General features: G+C 45.3%; 2 protein-coding genes across 8 annotated transcripts in view; one reads left to right on the plus strand and one right to left on the minus strand.

Moving 5' to 3' along the window:
* Nucleotides 1-8,658, plus strand: part of l(3)mbt (lethal (3) malignant brain tumor) — a 58,494-nt gene extending 49,836 nt beyond the window's left edge. For 5 of the 6 annotated variants that reach the window (XM_075669785.1, XM_075669788.1, XM_075669787.1 and 2 more), the window contains 2 exons: nt 3,033-3,229; nt 8,198-8,658. In XM_075669785.1, the coding sequence (XP_075525900.1) occupies nt 3,033-3,229; nt 8,198-8,329 (329 nt within the window). In that variant the 3' untranslated portion in view covers nt 8,330-8,658. Of the gene's footprint in view, nt 1-3,032; nt 3,230-7,976; nt 8,129-8,197 lie in introns of all 6 variants that reach the window. The other variant, XR_012822822.1, reaches the window with a different exon arrangement.
* The window catches only part of LOC142557734 (ethanolaminephosphotransferase 1), a 46,692-nt gene continuing 27,768 nt past the window's right edge, over nt 7,451-26,374 (minus strand). For both annotated transcript variants that reach the window (XM_075669792.1, XM_075669791.1), the window contains exons 7-9: nt 25,954-26,134; nt 17,783-17,959; nt 7,451-8,585 (exon numbers count right to left, since the gene is read on the minus strand). In XM_075669792.1, coding sequence (XP_075525907.1) covers nt 8,520-8,585; nt 17,783-17,959; nt 25,954-26,134 — 424 coding nt within the window. In that variant the 3' untranslated portion in view covers nt 7,451-8,519. The remainder of the gene's footprint in view (nt 8,586-17,782; nt 17,960-25,953; nt 26,135-26,374) is intronic.

The following is a 26,374-nucleotide window of genomic DNA, read 5'->3' on the forward strand; positions in this document are numbered from 1 at the left end:
GCACGTCAGCAGCTTGAGCACCTGATCCCAGTGGACTTCCCAGAAGTGCAACTGCATGCAAATTACACGGTAACCACGAGAGAACGTCTTCATAGAACGTCACAAGACAGGAAACTACAGGCACTGCGCCCGGATATGTCACAAGACGCACAAGACGTCATCAACCTATCTTCGTACACACCGACAGAGAAGGAGGCTGCGGTGCTGTACCGTGGTTTAAACTTCAACACGGAAAAACCGCCAAGGCCAAGAGATGTGGTCTGTGCAGTTGAACGTGCGGTCAGTCAACTTCCCTCGGCAGTGCAAGAAGAAGCCCGCACTCGTGCCATTGGTGTACTTTCCGGTATGCGGAGACACGGTGCAAGAACGCGTTCGTCGGCAAAGGAGAAGCAAGCCATTCAAAGCCTACGGAATAACAGTAGCATCGCCATTCTACCCTCCGACAAAGGCAACGCTACGGTCCTGCTAGATAAGAGCGACTACCACAAGAAGATGTTGGCCCTTCTCGAAGACCATCATACGTATGCTGCTCTGGCTTATGACCCTACAAGCAGACTACAAACCAAACTCCAAAAATTGCTGACCAGGCTGTTCAAGTTGGTCCCTCCGCACCACGTGGGTATCTATCACCGTTTGCTCTGCACGAACGGATCAGCCCCTGCAATCTACGGCTTGCCAAAAATCCACAAGCCTGACGTCCCACTTCGTCCTATCGTCGACTTCACCAGATCACCGCTCTACCGACCATCGGGCTACCTTCACCAGGTGTTGAGCCCTCTTGCCGGTAAGACCTCGACGCACGTCGAAAACTCATCCGCATTTGTAGCAAAGATAAAGGACATCACGTTGAGTGAAGATGACGCCTTGGTCTCGTTCGACGTCACATCGCTTTTCACTAGTATCCCAGTGGATTTGGCAGTAGCCACATGCAAAGAAGCCCTAGATGCAGACAGTGGTCTTCCTGGTCGCACGCCCTTCGACGTCCCCGAACTCAGCGAGCTGCTGCGGTTTTGCCTAAGCAACACGTATTTTTCTTATGGTGGCAGCCTTTATCAGCAAACGCATGGCACGGCAATGGGAGCGTCAATATCGGTCACCACGGCCAATCTAGTAATGGAAGCATTGGAAGGGAAAGTGCTGGCCACATTCAACCCGGCACCTAAAGTTTTTTACCGCTACGTGGATGACTGTTTCTGTATTTTGAAGAAACGAGACATCCAACGCTTCCTGGACTGCCTGAACGCCCAAAATGCGCACATACAATTCACTGTGGAACACGAGAGGGCCAACTCGTTGCCTTTCTTGGATGTACTGGTTTGTCGGCATGGGGGCGCTCTCGCCTTCTCGGTATACAGGAAGCCTACACACACAGGTCGTTATCTTAAGTTTAATTCTTGTCACCCTGTCGGCCATAAGACATCCGTAGTGTCGTCCCTGATAACACGCGCCGTACACGTCTGCTCAGGCGACGATGCACTAAAGAAGGAATTACGGACGATCCACCGTGAACTAACCCGCAACGGCTACCCTAGTCGTTTCATATACAGGACCGAGAAGCGGATATTAGAGCCAAGCTCGGAGAACAACACGACAATCCGCGCACGTGCAGCCATCCCTTACGTCCAAGGAATCAGCGAGGCACTGTCGCGCGTATTTTCGAAATACGATTTGCGCATTGCCCACATCCCGACCAGCAAGCTCCGGAACCAGCTCATGAATGTGAAAGACAGGTTACCTGTTGAATCATTCCCAGGAGTTGTGTATAAGATACCATGCGCTGATTGTCACAGAGTATATATTGGTAAAACAGGGAAGTTCTCCAGACGCCTCAAGGAACATAAACGTGATGTAAGAAATAATAGCCACACGACGAACGCCATTGCCGAGCATGCGCATGAACATAATCACAAGATTGACTGGGACAATACCACTGTTGTTGCCAAAGAAAAGAACGTGTCATCCCGACGGCTGCTAGAATCCCTAATCATTCAATCGATGCCAGCTACAATGAACCGGACACCAGGGATTATGCCTGCTGTTTACGCACGTTCATTACGTCACGTGCTGGCTATATAGGTGACAACGACTTCCTGTCTAACTCAGTGAACAAGGAACCCGTACGCGGTTCCGAAACGTCAGATTATGCATCAGACTTGGTCAGTGACCGTAATTATTTCAAACCAAGAGACCACGAAAAAAAAAAAACTCTTGTATCCACACAGGGTGGAAGCATTTGCTGGGCAATAAATAGTTGAAACATTGGCATGTTTTTCAAACATACAGACGGCACCATAAATATATGAAATATACCATTTAGGACTTGTTTGTGGCACCATATTTTACGGCATTGACTCTCAAAGAGTTAAGTGCAAACTGCAATTAAATTTTCAACTGGGTAAAAAGTCTAGTTTTAAGATAATGTAGATATGGAGAAATGTCCATGCAGAATTTCTAGTTCAAAATACAGTCAAAGCTTAATATAATGAACCTTAATATAAAAGAATTCTCCATATAACAAACTATTTAACTTGTTTTAATTTCTTGGACAATGAAGCACAATGTATTTTGAACCTCAATATAACGAATTATGTTTGTACCATGACTTCAATATATTGAAATTTTGTTGTCACTGCGAAGGAATACCGAGAAAATAAATAGAAACTTCTGCAGCTGCGGATGGTAAAATGGTTGAATTAAATGCAGCTGCTTGTGGATGCATCCCTCAAATCGCGCAACCAAGAGCGACTGCTGAAACCGAGAAGCGTCATGTTTTGTATAAAGTCCAAATGCGATTGTGCGTTGTGTACAGTGTTTATGGTGTGGCGAAATTACGCCTCGAAAATGTTTTTTTAACAGTACACACTTTGTCAATCAGTGGTGCCACTGTGGCAGCATGGATGCACCTTGCTGACCATGCAAGACGGTGTCACCTACACGCTGTACATGTGTCACTTGCCTGTAAAGCTAGCTTTTTTTTCTTTTTGCGTGTGTGTGTGTGCCTACACGAGATCACTTGTCTGGTCCATTTGCAGAGTTGCCACAGACTGTGCATCAATCGGTCTTTGGAGCGACACGGTCAGAAGAGCGCCCTCTGGGTCTTGAGCAGCACTGGCCGCAGTTGGATCTGGTGCCGGGATCGTTGGTGTCAGACTGGTCCCTGAGCCAAGTGGCACACTTTGTCAGCTCCCTGCCAGGGTGCCAAGGTCTTGCTGCTATTTTCAAAGAACAGGTTAGTACCATTGAAATGAGAGGAGTGTAATTCAGTGCACAACCATGGGTAACTTGCAAGTGTGGATGTGTCCGTGCAGATGGTCCTTCAAAAGAGTGTCTAAAAAACTGTGTGTGCACCAGAGGCATCAGAGTAGAAACCACAGAAATTGTATCTCTTCCTTTCATTGTACATCACAGTAACTTCGTACAGTGGAACACTGATATAGTAACCTTGCACATAGTGAATTGTTAGATATAACGAAGTAAATCTGCTCTTCCATTTTATTAGCATGCAAAGAATACATTGAAAGCTCATTAATTCCCACCTCATTCATCTGACATTTTGGATAATTCAAACTGACTGGCACAGTCCGGCCAAGCTCCATAGGACTCCATATATATTAAAAAGCTTCTTAATTTGCATGCAAATTCAGTCCACCACAAATTATTCAAACTGCGTGCCACTGTGGTTTACGGTCACTTTCCCAGCTAAGCGACAGGTGGTGCAATGTGTTCATCACTGTCGTCATCGATACATGCCCCAGCGATATCTCCTTCAGATCTTGAAGGCTCTGTATTTGCGGACTGCACGCACAAGAAAAGACTAATCGAGCCAGAAACGTGTCATGGCCACTATGTTCTTACGGTTATTTTTGCAAATGATTGGTTGTACCAACATCAACAGTGGAAGATATGGCTCATGTTGCATGTCCGCCTCGTTCGGCAAGCACAATAAGTCGCACTGTTTTTGATAGTCTTTGCTGCGTCAGTGCGTCGTTGTGTGTGCTGTGGGATGTTTCTGTCGCAGTAACCAGACCTAAACTATCTGCATGCTGCAATGTCTTTGTCATGTGGCAAGTAACCAGGGACTAGTGGACCTGAGGAGAACGATTGCACTCCTGTTCAGTTACAGACATCGGATCTGTTAATGCGAGAGCACATGGCTGGAGATATCATTTGTGCCCTCTACTGGCACACTTGAGTTATCAGCGAAATTACGCACCATGTGCCTAATCATCTCGCTGAAAGCGCCAGTGAGCCAGTGGAAAGCACGCGTGGTATCTTTGGTCACATGCTCACACATTGTTGTCAACAAGGTGTGACAACATGGAATTCGCAGAATACATGTTGACATCTGCACCATGGTTTGCGGTGCCATCACAGACGATGACATCATCGCCCAATTAGTCAATGATGACTACACAGTAGAAGATGACGATGATTACACGGATGAGGATAAGCAAGCACTGGTGTGGCCTTTGTTATCGCAGGTGATGGAAGGACTAAATCACACATGGCTGTTCCGTTTTGAACAGGATGAGGAAGATGCTTTGTGACAAATTTAAGCTCTTGAAGATAAGCTGAGTGATTGCTTTCAGAGTATAAAACAGTAGAATACGATCGTGGATTTCTTATGTAAATAAAAGCTGTTGCTTCTAGAATGGCTTCCACTCTTTTCATAATTTATCACTGTTTGGCACTTCTGTTAGTTTAATTTGAATTCAGTACACGTCATTGTGAAATTTGCATTAAGAAGCTTTTACTGTATATATGCTTATAAGTTATAACAAATATTGGATATAGCAAAGGTATTTTTGCGTTGGGTGCAGCTTTGTTATAACAATGTTTGACTGTATATGCAATAGGACCCTACTACAGTATAATCTTGACGAAACAAATCTCTTGGGATAGCGGGGAAATTCGTATCACCCAAAAACGCAAAAATATATGGAAATTAAGGGGGTACATGGCAATGAAATGGTCGACTTGCTCAGAATTTGCGATTTCTTATTTATTGTTTTGTATGCAGTACTAAGACCTTCCTTTATCTCATGGTAAAATTTTGAAGAAATACAGAGCAGAATTTCAGAAAGTCACTTTTTTTAGTGCCTTATTTTCGAAATCTGGAAGAAAATTGGGCTTCGGGAAGTGCTATCACATCACCGCCATCTTATTAGTGCTAAATTAAGAGAAAGCTTTAGCTCGGGGGCTTTTTATCTAAATTAATGGGAAAGGAGAAATCGTTTCTCTCCTTTTGGTGCGACCACTGCACCAAACTTGATTAGGTTTGCTGCATTAAAAAAAAAGTTAATACCTAGTGACTGTTGGTAGCAGGTTTTCTTATTTAGGCCATTGATTTTTAAATAAAATTTGCAACTTTGCATGGCAGCGGCATGTCGTGCTGCGTTCACGCCATCTCGGGCCACGAGAATATCAGTCGCAACGCTTGAACGGCCAGACCATCCACAGGGCGTGCCTATAGCGTACACAATGTAGTGCCTTGAGGATAACTGCGCAAGAGCGATAGCACAGTGGCAGATGGTGTAGGAACTGGCCTCCAAGCGAGAGAAAAGGCTTGGTAATGTTGCGTGCCTTTTGGGACAGATGGCGCTGGAGAGCAGGGGCCATCTGTCGAGGGCCCATCAGCTTGACATACAGGCATTAGGAAAGCACGCTTACAAATAATAAGTAATAAAACGCATTACAGAGCTTACTTTCGCGCATTTTCTTTCTTTTCGAGTGCCGGTTTATAGACTGTTCATGCTAAGAAAGATGTTGAAGCGAATGTAGGCACGTATAAACGGGCATAACAAAAGAAAACGTATAGGTATCCAGGTGGCTGCTGCACTGGGCGGTTTGTAATGTATTAATTTACCCCATTATGTAATAGCAACAACCGCAACATGAAACTAAGAACACAAATTTCAAGCAGCCAAACGCCCATGCTAGACTTTGAGTTAGTCATATGACAGTGCCGGGAAATTGCACAAAGACACATTCTTAGTTTCTTGCAAATCGTGCTACACACAGATGCCACACGTACGCTGTCTCTGGAGCGATTTCATGCTGCTGTAAGACAAAGCAAAGAGCACTGTGCAATTGCTTATGTGGAGACATTTTCTTTAGGGATTTTAACAGGCACTTTGACTTTTTGTGTTCAGTGGCGGCTTCTGCAGCTTAAATACCTCGAAGGAGCCTGACCAACATTTTTCTTGATTTTCAGTATTAGTATTCCCGTAGTCTATCCCATATTGCGTAGATTTGGACACCTGCATTAGCTGTTGTATAAGGCATGGTCTCAAATGTCTCCTTTAGTTTTGAATAATTAAGTGCCCGTCATCAACCACGTTGCGAATCTTCATTTTTGCTAGACACCTTCGCGTCTAACTTTCTTCAATCATGCACGGTTACTCAGGCACTTTATAGTTGCTGTCGTTAAGAACTTGTACGATTCGATGCGACAACTTAAAGCAACTATATTGCGTGATTATTTCGGGGGCACCTACAAGAGTGCAGGCATTTATTGAACAGAGATAACATGAATGTTTGCCGATGCACCCAGCATGCGGGCACTACAGAGAGAGCTGCAGAACATGTACAAAAACATTTTATTGATGTGGTAAAACATAGGAAAATACCTTTATGCATAGTAACAGTATTAGGGGCATGGACTTACGAAGTCGCCATCTGTCAGAAGCGCCTCGCTTGCGTAGTACGAGAGATAATGTGGCATGCTCCTTATAGGTTTGGCTGTCAGCACTAAATAAAAACGCCACATAGTAGCCCTCCTGGCCATTTCTGTAAGTGCTCTCCAAACGAAGTAAGTTTCTTACTGTGAAAATAATCTTTGGAAAACAGAAAGCACAGAATAGGTTACAGACGCCGTGCCGTCTCTTTGCTGAATACGTACAGTGAACGTCCTGTGCGTGGTCGCCACGATGGATCCCACGAGCCGGTTAATTGTGTGAAATGTAGGCAATTGCCGAGAGAAACCTATGTAAAATATGTTCTTATAGTGGGCTGTCTATAACTAAATGGAGTATAATAGAATGAAGCTTCAGTGCAGAGATAGCACAGGTTTGCAGTGACCAACTGCACATCTGCATGCATCTTTTGGTGAATGCAGAAAAAGGCTCAGTGAGCCAGTGGTGTTATGTAAATGGAACGAAGGTTTTGAATTGAACAGTTTATATAGCCACGCATTTTCTTTAGCATGAATAATAGGATCTCCAATTATGCAACATGGCACGTCTTCCGGCAAGAAATGGCTGAGCACACCAAAATCATAATTGCATTTATAGTAAGCAGAATAGTCGGTGAAAAAGGTGTGTACTTTCTTACCAGATTCCTTTCATTGACAAAACAGAGATGGAGAGGTCTGTTATGAGAGTTTTACCTTTTGCATCATGCTCAAATGGTTCATGAAAGTGACGTTGCCGTCACTAAAGAAATTGAAAGATGACTCTGTGATAAGGCTTTATTTTTGGCTGCATTAGATGAGCTCTTGGTCACCCTGTGAGATGTACAGCATGGCTGTTTCCATCACGCTGGGATGTTGCCACTCATGTTCATGCTGTGCGGTGCGTGCAGCAGAAAGCAACGTCGTGAAATGTACAACTTCGTGGATTGCCCCAAGATTTTTTTCTGGGAAGCAGTGCAGACAGAGGCCTGTTCAAATTTGTGCAGGGTGCCGTGACTGGCTTGGTTCAAGGGGCAGAAGCGTGGACTGTGGAGCTCTGGCCATGCTTCATAGATGTAATGGGGAGAAGGGTCGGGCCTGTTCTTTGGAAGACGTGCTCAGCACCATATTTTCACTAGAATAGCATTGCACTGTATGGGGTACATGCTTTTTACTTCCCAGTACTGGCAGAGGTCAGAAGATACAAGTTGAACACGTTATGCAACATCATACAGATACTTGCGTCATTGGTAATTGCCGGTGATGGGTGTCTTTGGAGAGCGTTTCAGTAGTTTCATTTCCACAGACCCCCCAACGGATGTCGGCTGCACAGAGAAGGAGAACATGGCATCCAGGTCGCCACCCCTGTTCGCAGTCCGTGCGGTAGTTGTACAGTGACAACCGACTTCATGGCCTCTCTCTGACTACACTGCCCCTTCTAGTCACCACACCCTTGTTGTATGTTATCATCAGAAGCTTGCATGTGTGTGTGAACGCAGCATGTGGGTCTTCTTTACTGTGATGCAGGAGATCGATGGTGAGGCCTTCCTGCTGCTCAGCCAAACCGACCTGGTGCGCAACCTCCGGCTCAAGCTTGGTCCCGCCCTCAAGGTTCACAGTTGTATCCTGCGCTTCCGCAGCAGTCTAGCCCCATCCTGAGCATCTTGCAAGGATGAGGCCACTGCTACAATGCTACTCTGGCCCCTCCCATGATGACACACACACGCTCACAAAAAGACACACACCTATTGTCTGTACTAGCACTGCACCCCCCAACATGGCATCGATGGGGTCCTTAAAAAGCAGTCCTTTCTGTCTTTTATAATCTCTGTACAGCAGCTGCGTTGGCCTACTCCACAGGTGGCCTCTTCAGGGAGAAGCAGTGGATGTGGAAGTGATGGCACATTTGCTGAACCTGCATTGTGACACAAGATTGTGAATGCATGCCATGACAGTGTTTCGAAATAAAATAAGAATTATGACTTGGTGCAAGTGGTACCAGTTGTGCACTTGTTACACACACTTCTCCACGACCTAGCCTTAAGGGAATTACTGCTTGCAGGGATATTGCTTTCAGGTGCACGTGATGAAATAAGCACGTTGGTGTTATTGCTGTAGCGCCATGTCATGGAGTGGCCTTTACTACAATGAACCACTGCACAAAGTTTTGCACCTGTGCATGTTTCTTGAAAGGGGGGGTGGGGGGAATTGGTCGTTTCAGCTGAAGCGCGATGCACTGACAGCGATAGCAAGGTTTAACATTGCACTTGAGCTCCTGAGATGGTCTTCTAAGTGAATGCAGGTGTGACATGTTAGAACAATGCAGCATGCTAGACAACTGCTCCTTGGCAGAAACAGTGCCCCAGTTGCGACCAGGAGTTTTAACATAGGTGTGGTAAGGAGCAACACCAGTGGCGTTAAAGGTAGTGATGTAAAATTTCCAGAAATTTGAAGCCATAGAAAAAAAAAGAAACGTGAGAAGTGGGTGCATCTCCCAGATATTTTGTAAACACTGGAAAAATATCCCAACCCTTCTTTGCATGCGGAAGTAAAAATAACAGCTGACGAGGGCACATGCAGAGACGTGTTTATAAATGTTTTGGCACGATATGGATGTTCTACAACAAGTATACCACCTCTTTATTTGCCTGGAGATTCTTGGTAGCTTGCAGAATTCTCGTCTGACAACCATGAAAGCTGTGCACTGTCCGCGCACTTCTGGAACTTCAGTTTTTCAGATTGCAGACGGAATGTGTTTGGAACGTGGTAAAATATATAACCTGAATGGTAAAAGCTAGGTCAAACATGTGGGTGCCTTTCGACAAATGGGGAATGGGAATGGAGCAGTCATCATTACAGAATATTCTTCATAAGCTTCTGAAAAAAATGTGACAAATAACATATACTAGCAAAGAAAACATACGACCCAAAGAGAGATAGAGAGCTATGACAGGAAAGGCAGGGAGCTCAATCAGACGAGCACTTGGTTTTCTATCCTACACTGGGGTGGGGGAAAGGGGAATAAAAAGAGGGAGAGAGTAAGCACTATGTACGACCCAAAGCCACTAAAGAACTTGGCAGGCTCAACTGCAGTCAACATATACAAGGTGTTTCACTTAAAGGGACACTAAAGGAAAACATTAAGTTAAGCTAGATCATCAGTGTATTTGTCTAGAAGTAGATTATTGCTTTCTGTGCATCAATATATAAATTTCTTGCATAGGAAATTGCCGTCGAAGGTCCCGCTGTTGCTCAATTTGAACTGCCCACATCAAAGTGGGGGACTTGACGTCATCTCCATACGACCGCCCTCCATGCCGTTATGTCTTCTGTACACTCTTTATTCAGCTCTCTATACGAAGCAGAAAGTACTGCTTGGTGGGTGCAGGTGTTCAGCTTGCGTGATTCACTCTGAATCAGCTTCTCAAATATTACAATTAGATTAAAAGTGCTAATGAGAAAATTGTATAGCAACATGAAAAACTCCCGATACAGCTTTCTGTTGCTCAATGCATGCTACACAAAAGTTTTTCTGTGTGTGAAAGAAGCCGCGTATACACGCTAAGTTCCTTGAGCGGTTAGTCGCGCGGCAGTCTTGTGCGTACTCATGGGCTTCTTCCATGCCGGTGCACACACACAGCAGCTCCGCAGGAATGCTAGTGTGCTTGTAGCATGTGTCCGTGTGCAACATTCAAGCCAGTAGCAGAAGACAAAATGCCGGCCTGGCTCCACCACCAAGCCAATTTAGCTCTCTATTGATAGTGCGTCCGCTTTGCAGCCAAATGCACTCTGGAGATCCTCTAAACCTTTGTGCACAGGCCATGCACGGAGCAGTGGTGGAGGCTACAGTGTGAATGCGCCTTGAGTGTCCGTATATTGCCATCGCAATAAAGGAAAAATTAAGGCTTTCTTTTTTCCCTTTTCCAACACATGGTTAGAGCAGCAGGCATCTGAAAAAGCCAACATTAGACTTCGCATGTCACTTGCTGTCAATACTGCACAAAATTTGGGCTGTTTTACAACGGTGATAATGCAGTTAATCTTTTTGAAACCTAAAACATTCCACCTCTGCATTATATTCACATGTGCATTATGTATGTTTAGAAATATGGTATGCCTGCAGAAGTTGGACTGCTGCGAATAATATGCTATTGCACAAGCAGTATCAGCACTGAAGTAATGCGGTGGTATGTTTGTCATATGCTCTGGAGTGGCTCTGTTCTCTGCCGCAAGTAAAAAAAAAAAGGCCCTGGCCTGCGCGGCACACCCAGCACAGTCGCAGTGCAAGTTGGAGGGGCAGCTCTATTTCAATTGGCAACTCTATTTTCAGCAGCACGCACTAGAGGGTCTTGGCGAAGTCTTTTTGCGTCGTTTTCACGAGAACGATCTGAACTGTCTCCCCGGCGTTGATGGTGAGCTACAGCTTGTGCTGCTCTCTGCACAGTAATCTGCTGAGCCCAACGTTGCCTGGTTGTAGCAGTGCATGTAGCTCTACGATTTGCTTCTTCAGCAGCGGCTCGTACCTTACGAGGAGGCGCCATAAAGTGCACCGATGAGTAGGCACGAGTATCAAGACTATGCAGCGCACGTCACATCCCTTGAACCGTGACACGATACAATGCTGTTGATGACGATTTATTGGCATCCCCTTTGATACGAAGTGTTGATAAATAGCCACCTAGCCTGCTTGAGTTAACCAGGTCCTGCTACATACAATTGCTACATGTCGGGACACCTTGTGGACTACAACGAAACTGCAATGCAAAAGTTGCAAGTATAGATGCTACAAGGCGTGCATGTCACATCGTGTGACAAGTGGCACGATTCGATGCTGACAATGCTCGGGGTTTATTGGCACCCCCTTTAAAACGTGGCAGTGAGAAACAGTCGCCTAGCCCATTACATCTAACCAGGCCATACTATACATGTTTTTAATTCTATCATTTTTGTATACATATCTTTACCTTTTTTTGCCTCGGGACAATCCATCCATTTCTTGCCCTATCCCCCATAGTGGGTAGGAGCAATACATTTGATAGGAAGCACAGAACCCTGTACTGCTACCTATGCAACTGCTACATGGCATGCCACCTGGTGTAATAATATGCAATTGCAATGCAAACCGAGCATGTATTGATGCTACGCAGTGCACATTTCACACCGCCTGAGAAGTGGCATGATATGATGCTAACGATGGTGATGATTTATTGGTATACCCTTTAAAACAGCAGTGACAGTCACCTAGCCTGCTTGATTTAACCAGGTATGCCCATAGGCACCGACTATGGGCTCCTGGGCTCGAGCCTGCTCCGAAGTTTTCCAGCAGGGCGGGAGGCACAGCCCCGCAACCACCGTAGAAAGTGGCATTACCAGAGTTCTGTTAGCCACATAATTTGCAGTTTCTTTTGAGTTGTCTCTACCTCGTATTTAAAATTTTATTGTGGATAAAAGTTTACTGCATCACTGTTGGTGTGGTCTTAACCTTACAATATGAGGACAAGCCTATAAGAAGCACCAGTGGCAGCTACCTCATCCGTATTTTTTTTTTCACTTCAAGATTATTTAATTTCTACTGTTAACGCCATGCACAGACAATATATTTAACTATATACAGAAGAAAAAGTTTATTATTTAGTTAAAAAAGAATAAGGTAGCCAACTAAAAATTATTTCTAATGGTATGAATAGCCTATGCCTAAAAATCAAGACGTTGCTGTATATTCACCTCAGATCAAATTCGTTTGCATGCTTTTGTGACCCTTTTGGCAGAGTCTTTTCTTCAACAGTGTTTGAAATGCATGTGAATGATATGTGGCTCAACATTGCTTTTATTTCCAATAGGCAGTGCTAACGACTCGTGGAAAAGAAAAATTATTTGGGATGAAAACATCACCATTTGCATGCAGAGGTCATAACTATATATGTCATTCAGTAACTGAAATGAACCCAAGCCCGATTCACTCGAAATCAGAATCGACAGCAGTTATGCGCAGCAGTGCCTATGCTCAGACTTAGAGCAAAACATGCCAACATGGGACGGTGATTTATCACCAATTTATTTTAATAAGTGGAACTTCGACCGATCATATTTTTTGTGTCCTCAATCCATGCTTCAACTATTTGTGCTTCTTTGCGAAGGGTATTTTCACTGATGTGGCATCAAGTGAGCACCCTGTGCATAGATTGCTTGACTCTTAATTACGATCACCATATTTCGTTTTCAGTGACTCTGCCGGTCTCTAGCATCAACCAATTCGTTGACCAGCAGTTCAGCATATCATGACTGTTAACAGAAGGAGAGGCAGTCTGTGAGGCTGACCACATTCGAATACACAGCATAAGGGAACATCATCAGGACAAAGTCTGCCTAATCAGATAATTAGCCTTAATTAATTAATAAACTTCTAAAATATTGTAATTCGATTAAAAGTGTCAATGAGAAAATTGTAGAGCAACATGAAAAACTGCCGATACAGCTTTTTGTTGCTCAATACGTGCTACATAAAAGTGTTTTTAGAGCGCAAAAGAAGCCCGCGAATACACGCAAATTGCCTCGAGTAGCCAGTCCCACAGCAATTCTGCATAATTTTGTGCGGTGATGGTGTTATCGCCTTTGAACTTGACACGAAACTTCACGGCGATGGCAACGGCTGAAATGCGCTTGGAGTGTCCATATAATTGCTCTCGCAATAAAATCTATACATAATGAAATCGCATCGCGCGCAATTCACAAAGGCTAGCAAATCATTGGGTTCCGCATTGCACATTGCATGTAACCTCCTACAGATTATGCAGTCCAAAGGAAATCAGCTGGAAGTTTATCTCCAGCTCCCGACTGCGGCAAAGCTCAGCGTATTTCGGATGGTCCAAAGACCCAACAGGAAGGTTCTGCGATGGCACTGCTCCGGGAACAAGGCAACCATCTTTTCCAGTCTGGCACGAATGAACGTCGTAAATTCTAATACATGCAGTCCCGGGAAGTACCATGTTGTACTAACCGAACATTTTAGCTGCAACGCCATACACAAAATCATCTTCACGGAAGTGCTTGCTACACACGCGATAATGAATGGTGGGCTGCTTCCCCATTCTCAGCTTTATCAACCATGCATGCTGCTGCTGCTTGATTTTGGGGTACGCATGAAAACTCGCACTGGGCTCCATCGAATATGTTCGGCACAGCGACACCACACAGTAAACCATGCTGAAACAATAAACGAAATTACTGCCTTTGGGATGAAAGGCAGCGAGCAGCGCTGGCATGGCTGGAGGCGGCAAAGGCGACTCACGTGATGTCATTTATTACATCACAGCGATAGCAGCGCCGATCTCCCCTGTGGTGGTCCTCGAGGCCAATACGCCTAAATCTGAAATTTGAATGCAGCTCTACACGAGTTTGCATTTTGCTATATATTGGTTGGCCTGTACAACCTGTCTCGTGTGGTTTGTTGTAAATGGAGTGAAGTGTGGCGTTACTGCATCGCCAACCAGGGGATTGCGAGAGGCAGCACAAGGGCGATGCATGGGTGCAATTCACAGTGGCCACTGCAGACAGACCCTGCTCATGCAGCGCTTTGTTTCCATATATGGTACCGGTGGCGCCATCGGTGAACAGACGATATGCGCTACTATGGCGCCATCTCGTAGCTATTGTTGCTGCAGAGCCCGCCTTGCCAGCACTATGCTTTTCTTCTCACGCTTTTGCCAAACCCTCCTTCTCCGCTCTCGGCCTCATGGTTCTGCTGCACTATCCTCCTCCGCTTTTCTCCTTGTGCTCTTTTCGCTATCGCCATCTTTTATCACCCGCTGCACTCCGTGTTCGCTTCTTTCATCGTTCGCTCGGTTATGAGGGATGCTGACGCTCGCTGGAGGAATGGGCGCCTAAGAGCTGCACTCTAAAAGAGAGGCAGTATTAGGATAGTGCAGCACACAACAATTACACGAAGGACGAATCTTGCTGTACAAGTCCGTGTAAGGGCCGCAAACTCAAATTCAAAGCCAAAATTTTTAAATATCCGACCGCGAAACATTACATTCAGTGGACCAATTTCGATCATGCTCAACAGCGAATTTTCGAGTGTAGCATATTTTAGCGCATCACTACTAGATAGCGAGAGGAGGCGATCGCAGAGCTTTACTGCAGATTTCATATCTGTAGTTGGAAAAATTAGATCAAATGACCTGGCCCCATGTAAGGCTCGTCAAAATCGTGACAAAAAAGGGCAGCCCTTACACGAATCCATAAGTTTGTTATATTGGCCATATATATTGCAGTAAACATTCACTTACTAATTAAAATAACAAGCATAGTGTAACGCACAGACCACGTAAACCTGTAAATAACTTACTGGATGACCACAAGTACTCGCTGTCGCAATTCTGGCATTATGAAGAACACTGATAGTGGGGGCAAACGCTTCCTACAGCCGTGCAATTCATCAGAACTTCGAAAATAAGATTCATTATCATATGCCTCCTTTTATGTCCACCATAGGACGGCCTCTCTCAATGATCTCCAATTACCACTGTCTCAGGCTATGCGATATGCAACTTTAGGGGAGCGGAAAGACAGCCTGGGAAGGAAGACAGCACATATCAAGTTAGCAGCCATCCCTGCTTGCCCTTTATCATTGCACCGATTAATGATTACCAAAAACTCGATAGGGCATGCGGGCTGCGTAAGTGTCAGCCATGCACAGTAATTCACAGCTATGGTAGGATTGGAGGACCAGATGTGCGCTCTCCTTCCCAAGCGTGTGTTTGATCACGTGACCCACGTGGGAAGATTAGGTCCATCAAGCCGCCATCATTTTCGACTCACTGTTACATCCTTCTTGCAACCACAGTTTATGAGTCGCTCATTCATATGGCTTTTGGACTTTATACGGAACATCACGACAACGGCAGTGCAAATTCGCCAGGAATGTCGATATATGTCTCCTACTATGAGGTCTTGCACATACTCATATAAGGCCGTCACTTCAGTGAACAATTCCTCTGTTATTAAAGGTTATATATATATATATATTGGTAGGGATCGGAAAGCTGGTCGTGCCCCAGCACCACGCCCCCTCCACCCCTGGAAAAATGAAAACTCTGCCTATGGGTATGCCGTACATGTTTTTCATTCTAGCATTTTTTCTACATCTCCCTAATTTTTTTTTCTTCCTTAAGACAATTAACAATTTCTTGACCGATGCTTCGTCTAATCCATAGGCAGCAACCTACTACCAATAGTAGGTGGGAGCCTGGCAACAGCTGCGACGGACACCAGCTGTGGCGGCGGCGGACAACATCGCCAACCGAAATGGCTATTGGAATGAGCCCATAACAGCTTACGCTGTAACAAGATCAATAGGATTCTGAAGTTCACATTATGCTAGTTTCACATCGAAGGTTGTATGTACATGCATGTCACATAGCAGTGACAATTAATGGTGTATTTTTGTCTAATCGATGAACTTGATGTTGATGGCAGCATCACTATGCTTTCACGATGTTTCCCATGCACGTGCCTACATAGCCACTGCAGAACTGACAATTGGGCAAGCCTGTGTACCCATTCACTACAGTGTGACAGAAAGATAATGGACAAGAATGAAGTGAACATGCAGAGCACTGAAAATCTAGTCTTGAGCAATAAAAGGAGCCCACACTACTAGAAATTACTAGGGGTTTGCAAATAGTAATTTTTAAAGTCAGGTAGAATATGAATCAAGCAGTGCCAGAAGCTAATCGAATTGAATATCGAATACCGTATTTTCATGCATATAACTCGCACCAAACATTCAGTAAAGTTAACAGTAAAGTTGGAGGTGCGGGTTATATGTTAATTTCACCTGGAGGTAAGGCTTCATGGCAGCACGGCGCACGTGCAGCAAACTCGTAGGTCGCCCGTTCCCACAGCGCTCCCTCAGTCCATGCAAAGCACTTTACGATACAGCGAAGAGCGAAATAACCGTTGCCCACACGAGGGCTACTCCAGTCACACTGTCATCCTCTGTCGTGTGAATGCTAGCTGCACCAGCGAAGTGATCTAATTCACATCGGATGTCACGTGAGTGGTTTGTTTGCAATCATGTCCGTCCTGTGAATCCAGCTTTATCAGCACTGCCGAAGATGGAGGGGAGGGGGGGCGGTTGCAAAGATTTGATTGTTTTTGTAAGCAATTGTTGCGCAGATTTTTTTTTTTTTCTTTTCTTGCGTTCGTAATTGGGGGTGTGGGTTATATGTGGTGATGGGTTATACGTGGAAAAATATGGTAGTTTTCAAATAATAAATTGCCCATTATCACAATTAATATAAAACAATGTTCACATCCCAGTATTCTTAAAGTTAGTAAGTTTCTGTAATTAGACGATACATCATGGAGTGTTGATTAAAAGCACAAATGGAACATTAGGTACAAAGTAGTAGTAGTTTCTTCGCGTACACAGCGCTCATCAGAGAGTGCAAATGATCGCTGCACAGCCAGTAAACTATGGCTGCCTGAATGATGCAGCCTGCTCCACTATGCAAGTTCCCATGTTTTACGTCTATAGTATGCCCACGGGGGTGAAAATTTACCATACTTTTGCTCCAGTGTTCCGTTTATTTGGGTGCAGTTAGCGTTTTGAAATGTATTGGAAAGATATTTGCATTTACGAATAGTGACTATTTGATTCGTTATTCTTAAGCTTTTAATATTCGTGTACTCCTAGAAATGACTGGCATAAGAACTGAAAACCAAGTGAGGTGATGTAAATTCATTATTAACTACAGCGTGACAGAAAGACAATGGGCAAGAATGATGTGAACACACTCTGTGTGATCACTTTTTTCTTGATCGTAGGTACCTTTGTCAATGACCATCCACATATTGTCAGGATGCACTTAAATACAAGCAAGGTACCAGCTAACAAATCATTATGACTACGCGCACTTACTAGCAGCACTGAGAGATGCACACAAGCTTGATTGGCAGGTGCAGAGAAAACACAAGTCAAGAAAAAGTGCAATTTCGTGTCCGTGTTGCTTCTCTTGAAGCCACTAGCAGCGCCCAAGGGCATGATGGTGCCTACATCCATGCAACAACCAAGTGTGGCAAGCTGACCCAACTTGAACAAGCCCTTACCACGCAGACGCCATAGTGCACGTGTGCAAGAGCCACCAGGGTGGCCAACAGGCAGAGCACGAGGGTCTCGTCTGCCTGCAACCACAGGCAGCCAGCCACACCAAGTGCCATAGGGAGAAGCAGCAGGTTCAACGCCTCGCACCGTGTTGACGTCATCTGGCTGATGATGAGCCGGCACTGGAAGACAAGAGCAACCGATCCATTAAGCTTAACCTTTTGCGGTTATAATTATTTACTCCCTATGTGATCATTTCAGCCAGGAGCTACTTCACAGATATTTGCAGAAAGAGCATTTCTTCATACCTGATGATCATTACCCAGAGATGATGTTGGCTGAGGCTATTGTACAGGGTGCTAAAGCCTCCAGCCAGCATCACATTTTGGCTACTCATATCAGGAACAATTTTCTCTAAAGACCTCACCGTCGCTTTCTTACTCAGTGCTCTTATGAATAAAGGGAAAATCAGACATCCACCTGTTCGTAGCAATTGCTACAGAACTACTACTACAATTGCTGCAACTACTACTGTGCAGAACTATTACGTCAAACACTTGCCTTTGCTTCATGTTGTTGACAAATTCGACTTCGCCCTGCCATCTGCTAGCCGCCTGGTTAGCTCAGATAGTAGAGTGGCTGCCCCGGAAAGGTGGTGGTCCCGGGTTCGAGTCGCAGACTGGGACGAATTTTTCTTCAACTCCGAGGCTTTTCTTTCGAGGAACCCGTATGGATTTTCTCTGTAGCAACTGCTACGAATGGGTGGATGTCCAATTTTCCCTTTATTCATTACTTCTCTCCACCTTGCGGGTTTCCGCAGAACTATTACATCAATCAGTGCTCTTATACAAGTATGTTTGCTGGTCTTCTGAAAACAAAATATATTCCTTATTGGCACTGAAATCATATTCAGATTTACTAAACGTGCGTAAGTTCACAAAACACATCTGGAGGAAACGTCGCCATCCTCTCGCTGTTTTGTGCTATGAAAAGCATGTACAATTTCTTTCAAGTGTGCTGTAAAGAGAGAGAGAAAAGACTATTTTAGGTCAGACGAATACCCCTGTCAAGCGGGAAAGTGAAGCGCACTTACAGAGAGTGTCACGCAGTTTAGGTGCACTTTCCCAAATCTAAACGTTTTAAGTAGAGTGTGCTCACAGAAGAGTGCACTTGCACTCTGGTCAGAGTGTGCTCACGGAACGCACTTTGCTGGCCAAGTGCATAGGCTCGCCACCAGCGATTTCAATGGTACAAAATGTAATGCATAAAGAAAGGACACAAAAGTTAATTTTAGTTGAACAGCTTTTAACGAAATGATCAGAACCGAACTCGCTCATATTCTGTTCTAGAAGGAGAAGGATCAAATGCCGCCTCATCACACACCGCCATGTTCTGGATTGGCTAGGCATTCGTCTTGGCTGGCATTGACATACAACACTCTCATAATAAAATATCTGTTCTTCGCTGAAAAAAAAAAAATATATATATATTTTCTTTTTATTTATAATACAGCAAAACAATCAGTCTTTAGATGTTTTTCCTTTTGAGTCTACATCTTCGAAAAATGTGCTCTTAGTCTGTCGCCATTTTGTTTACTGCGAGTGTGCTCTGTTTTCCCGCTTAGCACTGCGTAGCCTAAAGTGTCACTCAAGATCCCGAAGTGCACTCCCAATAAGTGCACTTAACCTGGCTGCTTGACAGAGGTATGAGACTTATAGGTATTCCTCCACCAAGAGGACCACGGCTAGTTGGTCGGCGAAGGCTGCCGACGCCAACCACCAGTGGCAGGGGGGGGGAGGGGGAGGGCGCGGTAAGGGAAATGAGGGCATTGCAGGCCTGTAGTGCAAGAGAAAAGGATGTGTTCTACATTTGCATATGTAGAGGGGCAGCTTGAACACAAGAGGTTGAAGCGGTAGCAATAAAGTTATAGATGTGCTGGATTGATCAAAGTGTTGAGCTGGATGGCCCCGAGGGTGTTTACTTGTGCAGTGGAGAGGAAAGGGTGTGGTGGTAGAAGAATCTGCAATGAATGCTGGATGTGTTTGTAATGCTTAAAGTCCGGGATACATGGAGCGGAAAACCGGTGTCCAGACGACGATATACACCCGGCGGCGAACGCTCTCCCCTCAGCATCCAAAAATTTGACTCCCGCAGGCTACCTGGTCCTAGAGTTACTGTATATGCTACCGTAGGTAGCAGAGTTGAGCGTAGGTCCGCCATCTTGCCTGAGAAGCAACCAAGTCTATGCGGCGAAGCCGCACTTCGTTTTTGCAGGCGACATGCCTAGCGTATCGTCGATCGACCGTGGGCGCTTTTGCATCGCTTGTGCACCGCTTTCCCGCCTAATCGCAAACAAAGCGCATCGAAACAGCTGACTGGATTAGATTGTGAAGAAAAAGGCGCTGCCCTTCTTTAGCGCGCAGCGTAAGATGCAGTGCGTATATTAGTTTTTTTTTTTTGGACTTGCATTCACCTGTGCACTTTCTCCGCCCTAATAACGTATGAGCACTCGCGTATCTAGAATAGATTGTGTATTCTATATACGCCGATCAGATGCAGCATTCGTGAACCGCGACGGTAACGATTAGATCGCACCGAATAAACTTAGGGAATATGGTGATGTTATTTTATAGATTCCGGAAATCCTACAAAAAGTTTCGTGCGAGAAAGCTACTTCACAAGGTAGTATAAGGTTCAAAATAACATAGCGTATTAAAAACTGGACAAACTTTAGTAATTGAGGTGAACAATCAGATACTTTAATAACTTTCCTTCGCTTGAATACTGCTTGGCACTCAGGTTTTGTTTCAACAGAGATATATACGCTACTAAGAACAGTGCAGTGCTCTTTTAGCATGTAAACAGTAACAAAAAGCACCGAGCCGCAACTCCCTCTTTTTTGGCAATAAAATCACAATGCGAATTTCAGAGAAAAAAACAAAAACACTAGTGTATGCGCGAGCAAATATTTTTATATAGTGAGCTTTATCAAGTGGTGCTCTTTTACAAAGGGAACTGTACTAAATATAATGAGGCCCATACTTGCTTATGTGCCATAGCTCTCAACATGTAGCCAGTCTAAAATATTACTGGTGAATCAATGACCACCCATTGATATTTCGACTCTGGTACCCCATTAGATCTTGTGTAGGAACATATCCATCTACCAGCAAGCAATGGATATCAGCTACAACTGCAAGTGTGATTTCATTATGTGCCTTTTCACTGCAGGGATTCCAAAAATAGTTTTCTGTGGGAGTGTAGCGAAAGTTTTTCTCACAGGATTGACATAGCTACATTATAGGGAATAATTCAAAACACAGTTAGGCCCTTACCGTATGTTAAGTGACGACATTCATTCCTCTTGCATCCTGCTTCACATAAGCTGTAGTAGATTAAATATCTTTACTTAGTAGTAACCTCTTTCATATTCAGAAACAACCCAAGCAGTGCATAATCATGAAAATGTGAGCTGGCTTTTTTTACGACACTTCTGTGAAAGCACTGTGGTGCATCACATGCAGAAAACTGGTAATTCCAGCTAAATCTTCTGTATAACTCTACGTGCTTCCATTATTTTAAAAAAATGCAGACTTGCAGTAGCTTTTAATATTCCAGCTGTGATTTTTTTTAGCACAGCCCAAAAAGCACGTAGCTCTTAGTCAAGCAATTTCATCTCATACACACTTGACGCAATAGGCAGTTGACTGAAAATTTGTTTGTTCAGGTGTCTTTACCTGAACACCCTTCACTAGTTTTATAAAGGAAGAAAAACAATTACTGCAGTAAAGTGTCATGAGGCAGGCCGACGAAACAAACGTGAGATGCGCTGCGCACGTTGTGTTTTTCCTACGCAGCTAGCACGCACGTGAACAGCGAACGGCAAGATCGGCCGGATTGGATTTGAATTTGACTGGCGGTAACTTGAGTCAATCCAGTTCGCTGCAGCTGCGGCGTCGGGAAATACAAAAATTGGCCCGAACATCTGCTTCTCCGCAATGCATGGTTGCTAAGGCTACCACGTGATGATGTTCTGCTAATAGAGGCGCTAGCGGCGTGATAAAACAGACGTGCAACTCTGCTACCTGCGGTAGCACATACAGTAACTCTACCTGGTCCGATCAGAAACGCCACCTGGCGAAAATCGCTGTCGGAAGTGGCGGGAGCGCCTCGCGCGCTCACCAGGCGTCGCGACGATCAATCTCCCTCCAACTTCCGGCAGCTGGTTGGCTTTTGTGTATTTTTGATTTTCTATCGGAGCGTCCATCGGAGCGTCCATCGGAGCGTCCATCGCGCGGCCACGCTGAAGCAATGGAATGCGGGCGTTTGGGCTAGTTTGGCCGCGCACTTTCAGCTCTTGTTGATAATTACAGCTGGATATTGAATGTTTAAGATTACAAGTTTGTGTAAACTTATTTTTAGTCTACAAACTTTGGTGAGGTACTCACGAAACAGATAATAATTATAAGTGTGGTGCAGATATCTTACCGACCAGATCGAAGGTTTAATGGTGCAAAATAGTGTGTGCATTGTAATACTTTTCTTATTATTGTACTTTTTGTGTGTGTGATGCTGCTCATATGGATTTGGGTATAGAGGACGAAACAGCTTCTCGTTCGTGGCGCCCGAAGCTGTCTTTTTGTTTCTTTTTCGCTGTCGGCACGCGTGCTCGCTAAGCTTGGTCTTCTACTTCTTTGGTCACAAACCACCCCTGATCTACTACAACTATAAGTCCCTTCTGGTCGAGTTCCTTGAGGGAAAAGAGCTACGACAGGTTATAGTTAGAAGCCGGCCGTGCCTGGTATTCTGGCTGTTTGCATCTGTGTGGGCCCAGACGGTGCGCGGAATGCCTAGGGCATCGAGAACGAGAGCCGCTGACAGGCCCATTTCACGCCAAATACCGATAATTCTATCCTCTCCAGCTGCAGTAGTAAAAGCTTGTTGGAGGAGGCTTTAAAACAGGAACTGAAACTGAAGTAAACATGAATGACCACAATGAGCTTTTACACAAAGTAAACCAAGTTGGAGAACCACAAAACCTTCTGCAACACCTGCGCTCCGCCGTGCAACGTAGCCAGACGGCGCAAAGCCAGCCCGCTACAACACTTGCAGCTCAATGAAATGTGTGGAAATCGTTTGTAAGCGCCACTATAAAACTTTTTCCAAGTTGTTTAGTCATTAACAACAAATAACACAATAAAAAGTCTATGTAGTATTTTTTTTTTCTTATCCAAAAACACATCCCTAGAGTCTGGCAACACTAACAAATAAGCGGCGACTTCTACCTGTATTTCGCTTAATGTAAGCGATTCCAGCGAACCATTGGCGTCATCCTGCCGCGTCTATTTGTACTGGGCAATGTTCGTCGTGAAAGTTCGCTCCATGTATCCAGGGATTTAGAGTTTTCTTATAAAAGTGCCTCATCCACTATGGCCAGGTAAGGCCAGGGGATCACCGGCGTCTGGCTATTAATCTTGCGGGCAAGCTCATGAGCGAGGTGATTGCTGGTAATCCTACATGACCTGCCACCCACACCACAGTGATCAAAGCAGGGAAGGAAGTGAGCGTTCGAAAGGCCGTAAAAGATTTTCGGGGAGTCTGTTTGGAAGAGCTCGGACTACTGCCACCGATCCAAGCAAATGCGATACCGAGGAGAGGGAGGTATGAAGGGAGAAGGGGCCAGCAGTGGAAGTGATGGGAATGTCAAGGGGCGGTGAGCATTGCGACACAAGCTGTGCAGCCATTACTTTCCTAATAGGCTGCATCAACATAGCATGTGACAGTGCCTGGTGAGAAAGGTTCATGGAAGTGGGTTTGGGTTTGCCTTCATCCCTCATAAAAATGTGGGGTCATATTTGAGGAAATAGGGCCACAGCGGTGATTGCTGGGAAGGGATCGTTGAGGGGCGCGCAGAGGAAAGTCAACGAGCCGGATGCCAGCCCGCTGCAGTAGCAAATGGCCCTGAGCAGAGCTGGATAGGCGGCCCAGTTGTAGATCCCTGTGGAGGTGCTAGGGGAAGAAAATGGGACTGTTGTGTATAATTTGGCTGAGGATGTGTGCATCGGGATATGTAGGGCAGCTTCATGGAGAGTGTATAACCCTACAAAGAACGCCAATCCACATAATAGAAAATTAAAACACCTTTTTCACTTTTACTTCTGGCCATGGAGAGTATGCTGGTACAGTAAAACCTCGTTAAACCGTACCTGCTTAAACAGTAATTTTGTTTTAAAAGTAGTAAAGTCAAATCCCTGACTCAGCGGCCATTGAACATAATGTGTTTTGTATCCGTATAAACCGTACCAGCTTATTGCGTACGTATTGGTTAACACGTAGTGTTTCCACTTTTCGTCACGCAAACACATCGGTGCATCGTCTCCATCGGGCGGCCCGACAGAACAACAAGCCACAGAGATCGGCACAACGGCTTCCAAGCGCCCTGTGTGTTTGCGCGTGAAGCCACATCAACATCATTTCGGCACCGTGCTAGAGAGCGTTGTGGCGTCGTGCACGTGAGAACTCGCGTCATGTCGAAACTCGGATAAAAAAAGACGCTTGGTGCTTAGCATAGAAGAAAAATTAGACATTGTTTGTGCTATCGAACGCGACACGAAAAGTCGGTGCTGGCACACGACGTGAGTCTACTGTTGACTGCGGTGTGTGGCATTTGGAATGCGAAGAAGTTGCTCGGCAACGCTGCTGCAACCGCGAAGAGACATCGGCTACGAGGTTAGACTTTTCACCATCGTTGCCTCTGTTGTTGCCGGAGTGTCGCCTAGCAACAGTGATAAGGATGACATGGAAAGCGACAGCACGGGCGATTCAGGCCTGACAGTGGCAGAAGCTGCGTGTTACGTCAGCCTCATCAATGCAATCGTCGCGACGAGAACAGCACCCTGCAATGAAAAAAGTGCCCTGCAACTTTTGCAGCGCTACCGCACCTGTGCAAGGAAAATATGCACCGCCAACGATGAATCTTCCCTGCGAGTGTTTGCCGAGAAGAGGGGGCTGGCTGAAAAGTTGGCTTGCAGCTTCAGCAAGTTTGAGGCTGCTGTCAGCACTGCTAGGCCGCTGTGGCATCAAACGAAAATAACAAGACTTTTGTCACATGAAGTGAATAAATATACTGCATGTTTTTGCCCTTTCATCGCACTCTCTTTGAGTTCCGTTTTTGACAGGTAAGTGGGTTAAGCAGTACTACAGTGTAGTACATACTTTTCCGAGTTCCGGCCAACCACGGTTTAATGAGGTTTCACTGTACATATTGGTGACCTGCTGAAGAAGGGAAGTAGCAACCTGCTTGGAGAGGTGCTTTTGGATTGTGGGGTGAGGAGCAGGTTGAGGGCCAAGGAAGAACCAGAGGAGCAACCAGGCTGATTTAGTGTGGAGGGAAGAGTTGATAGAATTACATATGCTATTCCGATTTGTTGTGTTGAGGGTGGAGCAGTGTTGGGTGGAATTTGTTGTGTTGGGTGGAGCAGAGCAGGATGGAGCAGCTTCTGTAGTGGTGGCCTGGGACCACGTTCGCCGCAGCAAGTCCACCCACACATTATAGTTGGGAGTTGACTCATAGATTCACAGGCGGCGAAAGAGGTCCCAGTTTGTCTGGGTGATAAGATTTTTGGGTTTGTGAGTCAGTCAGATAGGAGGGTGTGCGAAAGGACTTGCCAAGTCTCTGGAGGATTGTGGCCATGGTGAAAGGTGAGGTCAGGTGTTACATGGAGTTGTGTGTCCATCTCGTGTGGGTGTGTCTGGTGTATTGAGTGTATATGAGTGCTGCATAGTGCTTGCATGAAGAAGGCGGCCAGGGTGCAGAGTGTTTGGGTATCCCCAGATGGTATTTGGGACATTGAAGTCTCCACTAAGAATAATGTCATGGCGTTTTCGAAAGAACGAAAAATAAAAGAGAGGAGAGAGGATGGCAGTAGAATATGGGGGATTGTAGACATTCACAAGTGTGAGAGGTGGGTGCAGGGGCTCTGAGCAATAAGGAAAGGGCTGTTACATGTGGAACATGTGATGTCCTTGTACGCAGATGCTCCAATGTGCAATTCTCAATAGTTAAAAAAGATTCCCACATGACGATTACCTTTAAGTGTGGGGTGTTACCAACTGGTCTTGGAGCTCTATTAAGTAGTCGGCAAGCTAGCTTAAAGTGGGGGACGGTGTTCCTCACCGAGATGTTGGAGAAGAGTGTACCCAGGAGGAAGTAGAAAAGGCGTGGCTGATGACTCAGCACGTCGTTGGGAGATGCAACCGCCCAGCTCAGGGCCAGCACAAACAGCACCACACCCGACAACAGTGGCCGCACTGCTTCCCAGACACTGGGCTGCCGCAGGCGCCCCTCTTGCCAGGCACTGGGATCACATAGAAAACAACTAAGTGTGCTCGCAAGTGCTTATCACTAAAGGTGCCGTGCAGGCAGTGTCGTTGCAAAGTCGCAAAGCACCGACTTCACTGACAAGGCACATTTCAAATACGAATAAAATACAAATAGCAAGTGTCCAACATTAAATCAAATAGCGAATAGCCAAATGCAGACGCACATATCTACAACAGGAATATTTATTTCCATATATGTAATTAGGTACACACTC

Source organism: Dermacentor variabilis, chromosome 9 (assembly GCF_050947875.1).
Source record: "Dermacentor variabilis isolate Ectoservices chromosome 9, ASM5094787v1, whole genome shotgun sequence".
Taxonomy (NCBI): Eukaryota; Metazoa; Arthropoda; class Arachnida; order Ixodida; family Ixodidae; genus Dermacentor; species Dermacentor variabilis.